Source organism: Pleurodeles waltl, chromosome 6, assembly GCF_031143425.1.
Source record: "Pleurodeles waltl isolate 20211129_DDA chromosome 6, aPleWal1.hap1.20221129, whole genome shotgun sequence".
Taxonomy (NCBI): Eukaryota; Metazoa; Chordata; class Amphibia; order Caudata; family Salamandridae; genus Pleurodeles; species Pleurodeles waltl.
In genome coordinates this window covers 696379969-696395227 of record NC_090445.1, presented here as the reverse complement: position 1 = coordinate 696395227, position 15259 = coordinate 696379969, and the positions used below count along the sequence as shown (strand labels likewise).

The 15259-nt window shown below is 39.8% G+C and overlaps 2 protein-coding genes across 2 annotated transcripts in view; both read left to right on the top strand.

The window, feature by feature from the left end:
* Positions 1–11195, top strand: part of LOC138301684 (deleted in malignant brain tumors 1 protein-like) — a 630543-nt gene extending 619348 nt beyond the window's left edge. Inside the window, exons 15-17 of the mRNA XM_069242199.1 lie at positions 6117–6363; positions 8104–8157; positions 11093–11195. Coding sequence (XP_069098300.1) covers positions 6117–6363; positions 8104–8157; positions 11093–11195 — 404 coding nt within the window. The remainder of the gene's footprint in view (positions 1–6116; positions 6364–8103; positions 8158–11092) is intronic.
* A 405-nt stretch (positions 11196–11600) lies between these two features.
* LOC138301683 (deleted in malignant brain tumors 1 protein-like) overlaps positions 11601–15259 on the top strand; it is an 88691-nt gene continuing 85032 nt past the window's right edge. Inside the window, exons 1-2 of the mRNA XM_069242198.1 lie at positions 11601–11646; positions 12985–13314. Coding sequence (XP_069098299.1) covers positions 11601–11646; positions 12985–13314 — 376 coding nt within the window. The remainder of the gene's footprint in view (positions 11647–12984; positions 13315–15259) is intronic.

Genomic DNA, 15259 nt, shown 5'->3' with positions numbered 1-15259 from the left:
ATTGCTTTTACTTGCCTTTGTATAAATACTGTACATAACTCTATCATTTTCCTTGAGCTATTTCTAAAATAAATCTCAAATTACAAAAATATCTTTAAACATATCTGACACAAATGTAGTCACCTTCTGTTGATTAGCATCATAAGTTGCACATCAATAGGTGCATGCCACTTTTTAAAATTGACACTACAAGGTACTGCATTCATTTTTGTCTTTGCTTGACATTTTGCTAGTAAACATCTGTTCATGCTCAAATCTGCAATTTCAGCACTTCCCTGGGGCACCATCTATTTTGAACAAGCATAAACATGCTGCAATTATGTGGGTGATGCCTGGAAAGTCATGTTGCATGCTCCTAACGGAATCAGCCTTATCAGAGCTAGGATTGTTTTTCATCTGGTACAATAAGAAAGACCTAGTCTGATTATTGCGATTATTGCTCAAGATATTGGGACTACCAATAGAATTTTGGTGCTTGCCTCCTTAAAATCTCTATGTACCTTTAGGTACTTGTTTTCTTTTGCCCTGGTAAATTTTGAAAGGCTTGACCTGCCAAAAGTGACCCGAGAGTAAGTCTTTGTTGCATGGGCTGCTTAATATTATTGTAAAGTGTGTTTTTTGACCATATAACATGGGCCCTTTATCCTAAATTTATTGTTGTACTTTTTAAAGTGAAGCGTGCAGGTTTACACACTCATTTCAAACTTGGACAATCTCCTTAAGATTTTGTACGTGGGCGTAACTTTAAATATAGTAATAAATTTACATGTGTCCTTTTCATGTTACCCCAGATTATTCTGTCCATCAAGGTATTTCCATCTCTTTACCTCTGTGGAATACCACATTACATGTATGATGCAGCTTTAAAGCTGAATACCTAAATCATTTGTATTCAATAAAAATTACATTTGGTATTTTGAAAAACATTTCTTTCCTAAAAAAAGACAATAGGATGTTTCAGTAGGATAGTAAGCCTCTTCCAAAATGATTCTTGAATTTCTACTAAAAATGCTGTTAGTATTTATGAAATTCTAAGAAGAATATCATTGTGTGCACCATGCAACACATTGCTGAACTACTGAGGCGCCCTTGCACTCTGAGATGGCTGAACATTTCTCCACAGTCAAAGACAATCCCTATAATGCTCAAAATGTTTTGACAGTTTGATATTCTTTAGCTTGACAAGCATCTGGAGTATATACAATATTAAAAATGTTATGTTTCTCTTCTAGGAGTAGTTACATCAACTATAATGCCACAACCAGAATCAACAACCACACAGCCAGGTAAAAGAAGCCACACACTAGTGGTAATCACTAGTACATTTTTAAATGTATTTAATATAGCCATCCTTGGAAAACAAAACACATCTCCTGAGACTACTGGTGATCCATTTCCTTGACTTTGAGTATAATGATAGATTACTTTTGTCCTAAATAAATGAACTCACCAAACTTCAAAACATTTGATTTGTGTTCTTAATATGAACTATTACTTTTTTAGCATTATGTTTGGAAATGTTTACAATAATTAAGTACTTTGTCAGTTTGTAATTAAAATGATTGTTTTAGGCACAGATATACCCCATGAAATAAGCATGGCATAAAATAACGAATAAATGTATAAATGTTGAATATGAATACTCAGAGACTGACAAAAGGCCACAAAAGTAAGATTGTAGAAAATTAAAAAAATCAATTTATGTGCTTAAAGAAGGTGTCAATAAAATATCTAGCAGCCAGTATCAAGGGCAACCTCATGTGCTGGCCAAAACTTTGTTTGAACACATAATACATGGATTGATGTGAGTTGCCTGTTTGGCACTGCAGTTCTTTGAATAAAACGTCTCTAGTCTCTAGCGCCACTATGAAGGGTTCTGGTGTCAGCTTGCCACACAGTAAAACCATTTACATAACCAGCGTACAAAGGAGGATATAATTGTAGTAATCTAACTCAATTCATGCAGCATCCGACATGACACAAACACTTAAATCAAACAATTCAACAATTTATCTCCTTTTGAAACAGAAAACACTACAGTTCCAGCATATGACATGATCCACTGTTGTGTTGGATTATGATGATGGTCAGTTCTAATACATGCATTATGTATTCTACACTGTACCTGAGTTCTGATGTCCTTTCTTGAGGGTTGACCTTAGGTACCTGTACCATGGAACTGGACCAAGGGCTTCTGGAAGGGTTAACGAACCCAGGGACAAAACTTTGACTACTTCTTCAATACTGCTGGTCTTTGTGTTATTGAGTAGCCTGTAGATTTTGATTTTGACAGGCAAACTTTCATGAATGTCAATGTCCTGGATAAAGCACTGGGTCTGTCTACATGCCAGGGAAAAAAACCTAGCAAACTTGCCAAACAACTGGTGAGTTTCCTTATCCTCCTGTTAGGTCAGAGTACAAGACAGTAAAGCTTTACTGAGCCAGCTTTCTCATTGTAGGACGGGAGGTCAGGAAGGGACTCACTCTCCTTCTCCCTCCACCCATCTGTCTCAACCAATATAGTCATGTCAGCTCTGTCAAAGTGAGGATTCAGGTGATTAGCATGTATTATTCAATGGGGGTGGCTGGTGGTGCCCAGATGAGCTAAATAGATAAACACATCTACCTTCTCCAGTACAATATAAGGCACAGGCCTATTCTCTTCGAGGGCCCTAGGAGCCAATGAGAACCTTTTGGATGGGTTGGAACTTCAACAATGTTGCCTCCTAATAACCCCATTGTTTGATCAACTTTGCATGCGCAGTGCACTGCCCCCCAAGGATAGGACCGTTGCGCTTTTCACTGCCTGAATTACAGGCATTGAAAAGTGCTACGGGCGCTGCAATCGAGCCGGCGTCAATGTTGTGGCCTGTTTCCCACTGGGCCAGCGGGTGGAAATGCCACAGAAAACTTGTATTAGGGTCAGCGGGCAGAAAGCCGGAGTGGCGGTTTTCTATCCAAAAGAGTTTTGTGGGCGACCTCTTAAGGAGGACCTTAGTCTCTTTTTGTAGCTCCGATTTCTTCAGCAGGAAAATGATTCAGGCTGTACCTGGCCAGGGGTCCAGGAGGCCAGGTTCCTTCTCCACAGGGTCCAGATGGTGAGCATTTGCCATTAGGAAGAAGCGCAGATTGGGGAAAACCTTAATTTTCACAAATTGTAAAAGGGCTAGAAAAGAAAGATGGTAAATAATTTAAAACCATAGTGCGTGCTTATAAAAGGTGTCAGAACAATCTCTAGGAGCCTGTAACAAGGGCAACCTCATGTGCGGACATAACATTTATTGGTTCACAAAATACATGGCCCTGTCAACCTTTTAGCACTGCAATCCTTTGAATAAAATGCCCTTTGCAGCAATCAGCTAGCCACACATTTAACCCTTTTACATCAATCAGCCTGCTAGAAAGGAGATAATTGTAATAGCCAAATATTGACATTTTGGTCAGAATTCAAGCTATGCTGCACACCACATGACGCAAACCGTTAATCGGAACTATTTATTCCCCAGGGAAAGAGAAAATAGTGCCATTCCAGCATATGGCTCTATCCAGTGTTGGAATGGGTTAGGGCGGGCATCAGTTTTAATGACCTTTATTAAGAACCCTGTAATCCACACAGAACCTGAATTCTGGGGTCCCCTCTTTGATGGCTGACCTTAGGTACCAGTATCATGGATTTGGACCAAAAGCTTCTTGAAGGTTTAATGAGCTCCAAGGACAACATATTCCTACTCCCTCATTAATGCTGCCCTCACTTTGTCTGGTAGCATGTAGATTTTGATTTTGTCACGCAGATTGCCATGACTGTCAATTTCATGGACACAGCACTTGGTCTGCTTAAGTACCCGAGAAAATGTGCAGCAAACTTGCCAAACAACTGGTGACATTCCATTTTCTGCTGTTTGGTAAGCAAGCATGAAGTTGGGTTGGCACACATGAAATTTCTGTCTCTGAAAGCACCTCCTTGGGGAACCCGACCTTGATGAAACTGCCAAGATTGGCCCTCAGAAGAAGAGGTTCAGTCATCATTTTCAGAGGCACTGCTTCAGGCTATCTACTGATATGATCAGAAATACCATGCACCCTTTCAGAAAATGTCCCCACATCTGGCAGGGGATTAAGGGGGCATTAGGCTGACCTCCTGTCTTGCCAGTGGCTTGACAGGTTGTGCATGGGAATAATAATTCCTTAACTTTCTCAGATCTCTGTGTCATGTAGAAGTAGTTCATTAACTTTGGGCATGTCTTCACTTACCCTGGGTGTGAAGTCAAGGGAATCTCATGGGCCACGTACAGTAGAAAGAGCCTATAGACCTGGTTGACTGTGCCTCTGAAACCATTGTGTTTTTGGACAGAAAGCTCTGAGCGAGAGAAATTTGAATTCAATAACCTCAGGAACAGCAGTTGGAGGTCAAAACTCACTCCACTAAGAGACAACAGCAGGGTCCAGGGCATGTGCAGTTTGATCTGGTCAGGTGGACAAACATGGGAAATGCCTCTTGTAGCTTGTTGTGTCCTACTAGCTTGAACTGGAGTTCAGCCTTATGAATCTTGGGGTCTACTTATTTTTCCTAGATAGAGAAAAGTGCAGGCCCAGTCTTTAAGTAGTCTTCTCAGGTTACAGACCACAGACTCACACCTCATCTAATTTACCTCATGTCCAGTAGTGTTCTAAGGAGATTACTGAGGATGCCACATTTATGCCTGACAACAGCTAGCGGGTGGAGATGACTCATGGCTCCTCCCTAACCAATAGGGTAAATGTTTCCAAAGGTAATTCTGTCAGTTCCTTCTCATGCATCCTAATATAGATAAAGATGTCAATGTTCAGTTGCCCTTAATAATTCTCATTCATTGCTTTGCCAGAAGACAGACCAAAATATGTTTCTGAGTCCCCTTTAACCTATCAAAATTCCAAAACATATTTACAAACACTGTAGGGAACAGTAAGTCCAATAAATTTGTCCGAAGATCTCAATGCATTCAGTATTTGAGAAACTGTGCAAGCTCATGTTAAAATCTAATTTTTCTTACCATTTCTTCTTTGGACTGTTTTAGTTCTTGATTACTTCAAATGCCCACATAGATCTTTCATTATATATAACAACAAATACCTCAAATATACCTCCCTTGCTTCAGTTTGCAGTGTCCGTTGTACGCTATCAGATGTGCTATGATTATTATTCAAGAAGTACAATAAATAAAAAATACATAGTCTAAATATTGCCCAAGATATTGGGACTACCATGACAATTCCGGTGCTTACCTCCTCAAAGTCTTTATGGCTTATTATGTACTGTTTTTTGCCCTTGTAAATTTTGTAAGGCTTGATATACAAAAAGTGATCTGGGAGTAAGTCTTTGTTGCATGGGCAGCTTAATTTTATTGTACAGTGTATCTTGTTAACCACGTAACACAAGACGTTTCTCTTAAATTTATTGCTGTCCATTTTGAAGTGAATTATGCAGGTTTACACAATCATTTCAAACGTGTACACTTTGCTTAAGTATTTTGTACATGGGAGTAACTATAAATATAGTAATGACTCTGCATGTGTGCTTTTCATGTTACCCACAGAATATTCTATCCATCAAGGTATTTCCACTTCTTTACTTCTCTTGAATACCACATTACATCTATGATGGAGCTTCAAAGCTGATTACCTAAATAATTTTTCTTTGATAAAAGGATACTTGGCATTATGAAAGCAAATATCCTAACCATAGGCAATGAGATGATATCAGTAGGATAGCAAGCCTCTTCCAAAACAATTCTGGAATTTGTATTGATAATGCTGTTAGTATTTATGAAATTCTAACAGAAATATCATTTTGACACCGTGCAACACAAATTGCTGAACTATTGAGGCTCCCTTGCACTCTATTCAAACTTTACTAAATGATTGTAACACATGGCTAATAGCCAAGCACCTTCAATTGTTCTATAAATTCACTAATACAAAACATACAAAAGTTTCTCACTATAATCCAACTATTCAACATAACTTATTTTTGATTCTTGGCAATTATTATTCACAAGATAAAAACATTTTTGCAGTGTTCCATGACCTTCTTTAACTTATAGTATTGCACAATGTATTCTTCTCTCTAGCTCCCAGAGATACTGCAAGTGTGGATTTACGCCTGGTTAATGGAGGACAGAGATGTGCTGGCCGCATAGAAGTTTACTATGGAGGAGTATGGGGGACTGTGTGTGATGATTTCTGGAGTACAGCAAATTCACAAGTTGTTTGCAGACAGCTGGGCTGTGGAACTGTCCTGGCTTCTCCTGGAGGTACCTTTTTTGGTCAGGGAATTGGAAGCATTCTTCTAGATGATGTACTCTGCAGAGGACAAGAAGCTCACCTGTGGGATTGTCCCAACAAAGGATGGAACAGACATAACTGTCTCCATAGCAATGATGCAGGGGTTATCTGTTCAGGTATTTTCTGATTTCTGTTTTTTACTTATAACATTCTCAGTCACTCCCTCATTTGTAGTGTCCCACAAGAGTTAAATTCATATTGGCTAGTCTCTCTTGTGAGAGTAAGAGTAGGGATTTCTCTTTTTAGGTTCTGGCTGAGTAGGCTTATTGACTGTTAGTTGATGTGCTTTGAGTGTAGGTGTGAGTACTGTCAATCTCCAACACATGACCTCCAAATACCTCCTCATCTCTCTGAATTTACTTTCTGAAGGAAGACTCTGTTGATCAGCAAGGATAAGAATCAGTGTAACGCTTTGAAAAACTTTGAAGCTTCTTTGTACTCTTGAATTTCTCTGCAAATTTCACCAATGCTCCGCTTCCTTAGAGCAGTAACTAATGTATTTGTCTTTTTTTAACATTATGTTTCACTCACTGATACATTTATTAAAGATTGCTTTTACTTGCCTTTGTATAAATACTGTACATAACTCTATCATTTTCCTTGAGCTATTTCTAAAATAAATCTCAGATTACAAAAATATCTTTAAACATATCTAACACAAATGTAGTCACCTTCTGTTGATTAGCATCATAAGTTGCACATCAATAGATGCATGCCACTTTTTAAAATTGACACTACAAGGTACTGCATTCATTTTTGTCTTTGCTTGACATTTTGCTAGTAAACATCTGTTCATGCTAAAATCTGCAATTTTCGCACTTCCCTGGGGCACCATCTATTTTGAACAAGCATAAACATTCTGAAATTATGTGGGTGATGCCTGGAAAGTCATGTTGCATGCTCCTAACGGAATCAGCCTTATCAGAGCTAGGATTGTTTTTCATCTGGTACAATAAGAAAGACCTAGTCTGATTATTGCGATTATTGCTCAAGATATTGGGACTACCAATAGAATTTTTGTGCTTGCCTCCTTAAAATCTCTATGTACCTTTAGGTACTTGTTTTTTTTTGCCCTGGTAAATTTTGAAAGGCTTGACCTGCCAAAAGTGACCCGAGAATAAGTCTTTGTTGCATGGGCTGCTGAATATTATTGTACAGTGTGTTTTTTGACCATGTAACATGGGCCCTTTATCCTAAATTTATTGTTGTACTTTTTAAAGTGAAGCGTGCAGGTTTACACACTCATTTCAAACTTGTACAATCTCCTTAAGATTTTGTACGTGGGCGTAACTTTAAATATATTAATAAATTTACATGTGTCGTTTTCATGTTACCCCAGATTATTCTGTCCATCAAGGTATTTCCATTTCTTTACCTCTGTGGAATACCACATTACATGTATGATGCAGCTTTAAAGCTGAATACCTAAATCATTTGTATTCAATAAAAATGACATTTGGTATTTTGAAAAACATTTCTTTCCTAAAAATAGACAATAGGATGTTTCAGTAGGATAGTAAGCCTCTTCCAAAATGATTCTGGAATTTGTACTAATAATGCTGTTAGTATTTATGAAATTCTAAGAAGAATATCATTGTGTGCACCATGCAACACACATTGCTGAACTACTGAGGCGCCCTTGCACTCTGAGATGGCTGAACATTTCTCCACAGTCAAAGACAATCCCTATATTGCTCAAAATGTTTTGACAGTTTGATATTCTTTAGCTTGACAAGCATCTGGAGTATATACAATATTAAAAATGTTATGTTTCTCTTCTAGGAGTAGTTACATCAACTATAATGCCACAACCAGAATCAACAACCACACTGCCAGGTAAAAGAAGCCACACACTAGTGGTAATCACTAGTACATTTTTAAATGTATTTAATATAGCCATCCTTGGAAAACAAAACACCTCTCCTGAGACTACTGGTGATCCATTTCCTTGACTTTGAGTATAATGATAGATTACTTTTGTCCTAAATAAATGAGCTCACCAAACTTCAAAACATTTGATTTGTGTTCTTAATATGAACTATTACTTTTTTAGCATTATGTTTGGAAATGTTTACAATAATTAAGTACTTTGTCAGTTTGTAATTAAAATGCTTGTTTTAGGCACAGATATACCCCATGAAATAAGCATGGCATAAAATAACGAATAAATGTATAAATGTTGAATATGAATTCTCAGAGACTGACAAAAGGCCACAAAAGTAAGATTGTAGAAAATTAAAAAATCAATTTATGTGCTTAAGGAAGGTGTCAGAAAAATATCTAGCAGCCAGTATCAAGGGCAACCTCATGTGCTGGCCAAAACTTTGTTTGAACACATAATACATGGATTGATGTGAGTTGCCTGTTTGGCACTGCAGTTCTTTGAATAAAACGTCTCTAGTCTCTAGCGCCACTATGAAGGGTTCTGGTGTCAGCTTGCCACACAGTAAAACCATTTACATAACCAGCGTACAAAGGAGGATATAATTGTAGTAATCTAACTCAATTCATGCAGCATCCGACATGACACAAACACTTAAATCAAACAATTCAACAATTTATCTCCTTTTGAAACAGAAAACACTACAGTTCCAGCATATGACATGATCCACTGTTGTGTTGGATTATGATGATGGTCAGTTCTAATACATGCATTATGTATTCTACACTGTACCTGAGTTCTGATGTCCTTTCTTGAGGGTTGACCTTAGGTACCTGTACCATGGAACTGGACCAAGAGCTTCTGGAAGGGTTAACGAACCCAGGGACAAAACTTTGACTACTTCTTCAATACTGCTGGTCTTTGTGTTATTGAGTAGCCTGTAGATTTTGATTTTGACAGGCAAACTTTCATGAATGTCAATGTCCTGGATACAGCACTGGGTCTGTCTACATGCCAGGGAAAAAAACCTAGCAAACTTGCCAAACAACTGGTGAGTTTCCTTATCCTCCTGTTAGGTCAGAGTACAAGACAGTAAAGCTTTACTGAGCCAGCTTTCTCATTGTAGGACGGGAGGTCAGGAAGGGACTCACTCTCCTTCTCCCTCCCCCCATCTGTCTCAACCAATATAGTCATGTCATCTCTGTCAAAGTGAGGATTCAGGTGATTAGCATGTATTATTCAATGGGGGTGTCTGGTGGTGCCCAGATGAGCTAAATAGATGAACACATCTACCTTCTCCAGTACAATATAAGGCACAGGCCTATTCTCTTCGAGGGCCCTAGGAGCCAATGAGAACCTTTTGGATGGGTTGAAACTTCAACAATGTTGCCTCCTAATCACCCCATTGTTTGATCAACTTGGCATGCGCAGTGCAGGGCCCCCCATGGACAGACCCGTTGCGCTTTTCACTGCCTGAATAACAGGCATTGAAAAGCACTACAGGTGCTGTAATCGAGCCAGCGTCAATGTTGTGGCCTTTTTCCCACTGTGCCAGCGGTGGAAATGCCACTGAAAACTCGTAATAGGTCCAGCGGGCAGAAAGACGGAGTGGCGGTTTTCTATCCAAAAGAGTTTGGTGGGCGAACTCTTAAGGAGGACCTTAGTCTCTTTTTGTAGCTCTGATTTATGCAGCAGGAAAAGGATTCAGGCTGTACCTGACCAGGGGTCCAGGAGGCCAGGTTCCTTCTCCACAGGGTCCAGATGGTGAGCATTTGCCATTACGAAGAAGCTCGGAGTGGGGAAAACCTGACTTTTCACAAATTGTAAAAGGGCTAGAAAAGAAAGATGGTAAATAATTTAAAACCATAGTGCGTGCTTATAAAAGGTGTCAGAACAATCTCTAGGAGCCTGTAACAAGTGCAACCTCATGTGCGGACCTAAAATGTATTGGTAAACAAAATACATGGCCCTGTCAACCTTTTAGCACTGCAATCCTTTGAATAAAATGCCCTTTGCACCAATAGAAATCGTTCTGGCGTCAGCTTGCCACACATTTAACCCTTTTACATCAATCAGCCTGCTAGAAAGGAGATAATTGTAATAGCCAAATAATGACATTTTGGTCAGAATTCAAGCTTTGCTGCACACCACATGACGCAAACCCTTAATCGGAACTATTTATTCCCCAGGGAAAGAGAAAACAGTGCCATTCCAGCATATGGCTCACTCCAGTGTTGGACTGGGTTAGGGCGGGCATCAGTTTTAATGACCTTTATTAAGAACCCTGTAATCCAGACAGACCCTGAATTCTAGGGTCCCTCTTTGATGGCTGACCTTAGGTACCAGTATCATGGATTTGGACCAAAAGCTACTTGAAGGCTCAATGAGCTCAAAGGACAACATCTTCCTACTCCCTCATTAATGCTGCCCTCACTTTGTCTGGTAGCATGTAGATTTTGATTTTGTCAAGCAGATTACCATGACTGTCAATTTCATGGACACAGCACTTGGTCTGCTTAAGTACCCGAGAAAATGTGTAGCGAACTTGCCAAATAACTGGTGAAATTCCATTTTCTGCTGTATGGTAAGCAAGCATGAAGTTGGGTTGGCACACATGAAATTTCTGTCTCTGAAAGCACCTCCTTGGGGAACCCTACCTTGATGAAACTGTCAAGCAGAAGAAGAGGTTCAGTCATCATTTTCAGAGGCACTGCTTCAGGCTATCTACTGATATGATCAAATATTACCATGCACCCTTTCAGAAGATGTCCCCACATCTGGCAGTGGATTAAGGGGGCATTAGACTGACCTCCTGTCTTGCCAGTGGCTTGACAGGTTGTGCATGGGCAAAATAATTCCTTAACTTTCTCAGATCTCTGTGTCATGTAGAAGTAGTTCATTAACTTTGACCATGTCTTCACTTACCCTGGGTGTGAAGTCAAGCGAATCTCATGGGCCACGTCCAGTAGAAAGAGCCTATAGACCTGGTTGACTGTGCCTCTGAAAACATTGTGTTTTTGGATAGAATGATCTGAGCGAGAGAAATTTGAATTCAATAACCTCAGGAACAGCAGTTGGGGGTCAAAACTCACTCCACTAAGAGACAACAGCAGGGTCCAGGGCATGTGCAGTTTGATCTGGTCAGGTGGACAAACATGGGAAATGCCTCTTGTAGCTTGTTGTGTCCTACTAGCTTGAACTGGAGTTCAGCCTTATGAATCTTGGGGTCTACTTATTTGTCCTAGATAGAGAAAAGTGCAGGTCCAGTCTTTAAGCAGTCTTCTCAGGTTACAGACCACAGACTCACACCTTATCTAATTTACCTCATGTCCAGTAGTGTTCTAAGGAGATTACTGAGGATGCCGCATTTATGCCTGACAACAGCTAGCGGGTGGGGATGACTCATGGCTCCTCCCTAACCAATAGGGTAAATGTTTCCAAAGGTAATTCTGTCAGTTCCTTCTCATGCATCCTAATATAGATAAAGATGTCAATGTTCAGTTGCCCTTAATAATTCTCATTCATTGCTTTGCCAGAAGACAGTCCAAAATATGTTTCTGAGTCCCCTTTAACCTATCACAAATCCAAAACATATTTACAAACACTGTAGGGAACAGTAAGTCCAATAAATTTGTCCAAAGATCTCAATGCATTCAGTATTTGAGAAACTGTGCAAGCTCATGTTAAAATCTAATTTTTCTTACCATTTCTTCTTTGGACTGTTTTAGTTCTTGATTACTTCAAATGCCCACATAGATCTTTCATTATATGTAACAACAAATACCTCAAATATACCTCCCTTGTTTCAGTTTGCAGTGTTTGTTGTACTCTATCAGATGTGCTATGATTATTATTCAAGTGGTACAATAAATAAAAAATACATAGTCTGAATATTGCCCAAGATATTGGGACTACCATGATAATTCCGGTGCTTACCTCGTCAAAGTCTTTATGGCCTATTATGTACTGTTTTTTGCCCTTGTAAATTTTGTAAGGCTTGACATACAAAAAGTGATCTGGGAGTAAGTCTTTGTTGCATGAGCAGCTTAATTTTATTGTACAGTGTATCTTGTTAACCACGTAACACAAGACTTTTCTGTTAAATTTATTGCTGTCCATTTTGAAGTGAATTATGCAGGTTTACACAATCATTTCAGACGTGTACACTTTGCTTAAGTATTTTGTACATGGGAGTAACTATACATATAGTATTAACTCTGCATGTGTGCTTTTCATATTACCCACAGATTATTCTATCCATCAAGGTATTTCCACTTCTTTGCTTTTCTTGAATACCACATTACATCTATGATGGAGCTTCAAAGCTGATTACCTAAATCATTTTTCTTTGATAAAAGGATACTTGGCATTATGAAAGCAAATATCCTAACCATAGGCAATGAGATGATATCAGTAGGATAGCAGGCCTCTTCCAAAACAATTCTGGAATTTGTATTGATAATGCTGTTAGTATTAATGAAATTCTAAGAGAAATATCATTTTGACACCGTGCAACACAAATTGCTGAACTATTGAGGCTCCCTTGCACTATGTTCAAACTTTACTAAATGATTGTAACACATGGCTAATAGCCAAGCACCTTCAATTGTTCTATAAATTCACTAATACAAAACATACAAAAGTTTCTCACTATAATCCAACTATTCAACATAACTTATTTTTGATTCTTGGCAATTATTATTCACAAGATAAAAACATTTTTGCAGTGTTCCATGACCTTCTTTAACTTATAGTATTGCCCAATGTATTCTTCTCTCTAGCTCCCAGAGATACTGCAAGTGTGGATTTACGCCTGGTTAATGGAGGACAGAGATGTGCTGGCCGCATAGAAGTTTACTATGGAGGAGTATGGGGGACTGTGTGTGATGATTTCTGGAGTACAGCAAATTCACAAGTTGTTTGCAGACAGCTGGGCTGTGGAACTGTCCTGGCTTCTCCTGGAGGTACCTTTTTTGGTCAGGGAATTGGAAGCATTCTTCTAGATGATGTACTCTGCAGAGGACAAGAAGCTCACCTGTGGGACTGTCCCAACAAAGGATGGAACAGACATAACTGTCTCCATAGCAATGATGCAGGGGTTATCTGTTCAGGTATTTTCTGATTTCTGTTTTTTACTTATAACATTCTCAGTCACTCCCTCATTTGTAGTGTCCCACAAGAGTTAAATTCATTTTGGCTAGTCTCTCTTGTGAGAGTAAGCGTAGGGATTTCTCTTTTTAGGTTCTGGCTGAGTAGGCTTATTGACTGTTAGTTGATGTGCTTTGAGTCTAGGTGTGAGTACCTGTCAATCTCCAACACATGACCTCCAACTACCTCCTCATCTCTCTGAATTTACCTTCTGAAGGAAGACTCTGTTGATCAGCAAGGATAAGAATCAGTGTAAAGCTTTGAAAAACTTTGAAGCTTCTTTGTACTCTTGAATTTCTCTGCAAATGTCACCAATGCTCCGCTTCCTTAGAGCAGTAACTAATGTATTTGTCTTTTTTTAACATAATGTTTAACTCACTGATACATTTATTGAAGATTGCATTTACTTGCCTTTGTATAAATACTGTACATAACTCTATAATTTTCCTTGAGCTATTTCTAAAATAAATCTCAGATTACAAAAATATCTTTAAACATATCATCGGTGCTGGCCTCTTTTATGGTGTCCTGGGGACCCCCACCCCTGGACCCTACAGATTCCTTGCCCATTACAGTGCATTGTAAGGAAGTTAAATGTGCTCACACCCAGCTGGAGCAGAAAGCTGCTTCTTCAGGATTGGGAGCACAAATGTTTTTCCCTGTAGCTCGTGGACAGGGATACTTAGGATTGCTGCCACCCCAGAGGAAGCAAAAGAAGACTACCTCAGCTAGGTGGAAACAATGCCATCTCCTGCTGCACCTGTTATTGGTGCAGTTAGGGGAGCTGGTGGATCTGTGGAGCCTTGCGGCTCCCCATGCAGTCCCAAATGTTGAACTTGCTTTAGGTGTACCGCTGGCGGGCACTGGTGTACCACAGCATTATTTTTTTAGAAATTTAAATTTCTTGGCTTGCAGGCAGCCAGCGGGACAAGGGGGTCGTGGGCTCCCTACACAGCCAAAAACTGTAAAAATTATGTTCTTGAATGCTACGAGTTAGCTATGGGGTGCCTCTGTTTTTTTCTTTAAAAAAAAAAGGCAAAAATTGACTGCCGACTTCTCTACAACCTATGAGGCCATTTGCAGGAAGGCAGCGGTCCGCAGGGGCCCTCGGGTTGTGAAATACCAGTTATGGTGTGAGACCATTGTTGTCAGGAACCATGGTAGGGCTCTATTTTACAAATATCCCCTGTAGATGACATGGTCTCTGGCAGGTTGAATGACTCTTTAACACACACTCTGCCTTAACAGTATAACTCATTAGAGATATGAGTGAAAGTCACCTGCCAGTTTTCATTTCTCATAAGAGACGAGGGTATGAATATTAACTCTTGGTGCCTGACAGATCTAGGCGGGTGTGCCTACAATGTAGAGGGTATCATGTTAACCCAGCCATGAACGTTGGATCAATAAATATCAACAACACAAAGCAGGTGACCTCAAAATAAACAGATTAGATTCACTTTAGAAACTGACAGCTAACCCCAGGTGTATACTTTAATCAGATTATTTGATGGACTGTATACAGATTGATGTCTTTTGTGTTGGTGAAAATCGCTATCTTCTCTACATTCTGTTGTTAAAGGCATATAACAAGCTTAAGGAATTCCCAAGTGGACATACAGTATAGGGGGTCATTCTGACCCGTTGGCGGGAGCACCGCCAACAGGCTGGTGGTGCCCCGCAGGGCATTCTGACCGCGGCGCTTTGGCCGCGGTCAGAAGAGGAAAACCGGCGGTCTCCCGCCGGTTTTCCGCTGCCCATAAGAATCCTCCATGGCGGCGCAGCTCGCTGCGCCGCCATGGGGATTCTGACACCCCATACCGCCATCCTGTTCCTGGTAAGAATCAGGGCCATAGTTAGCTCATTAAAGTCCACAAAAGATAATGGGGGTCATTCTGACCCCGGCGG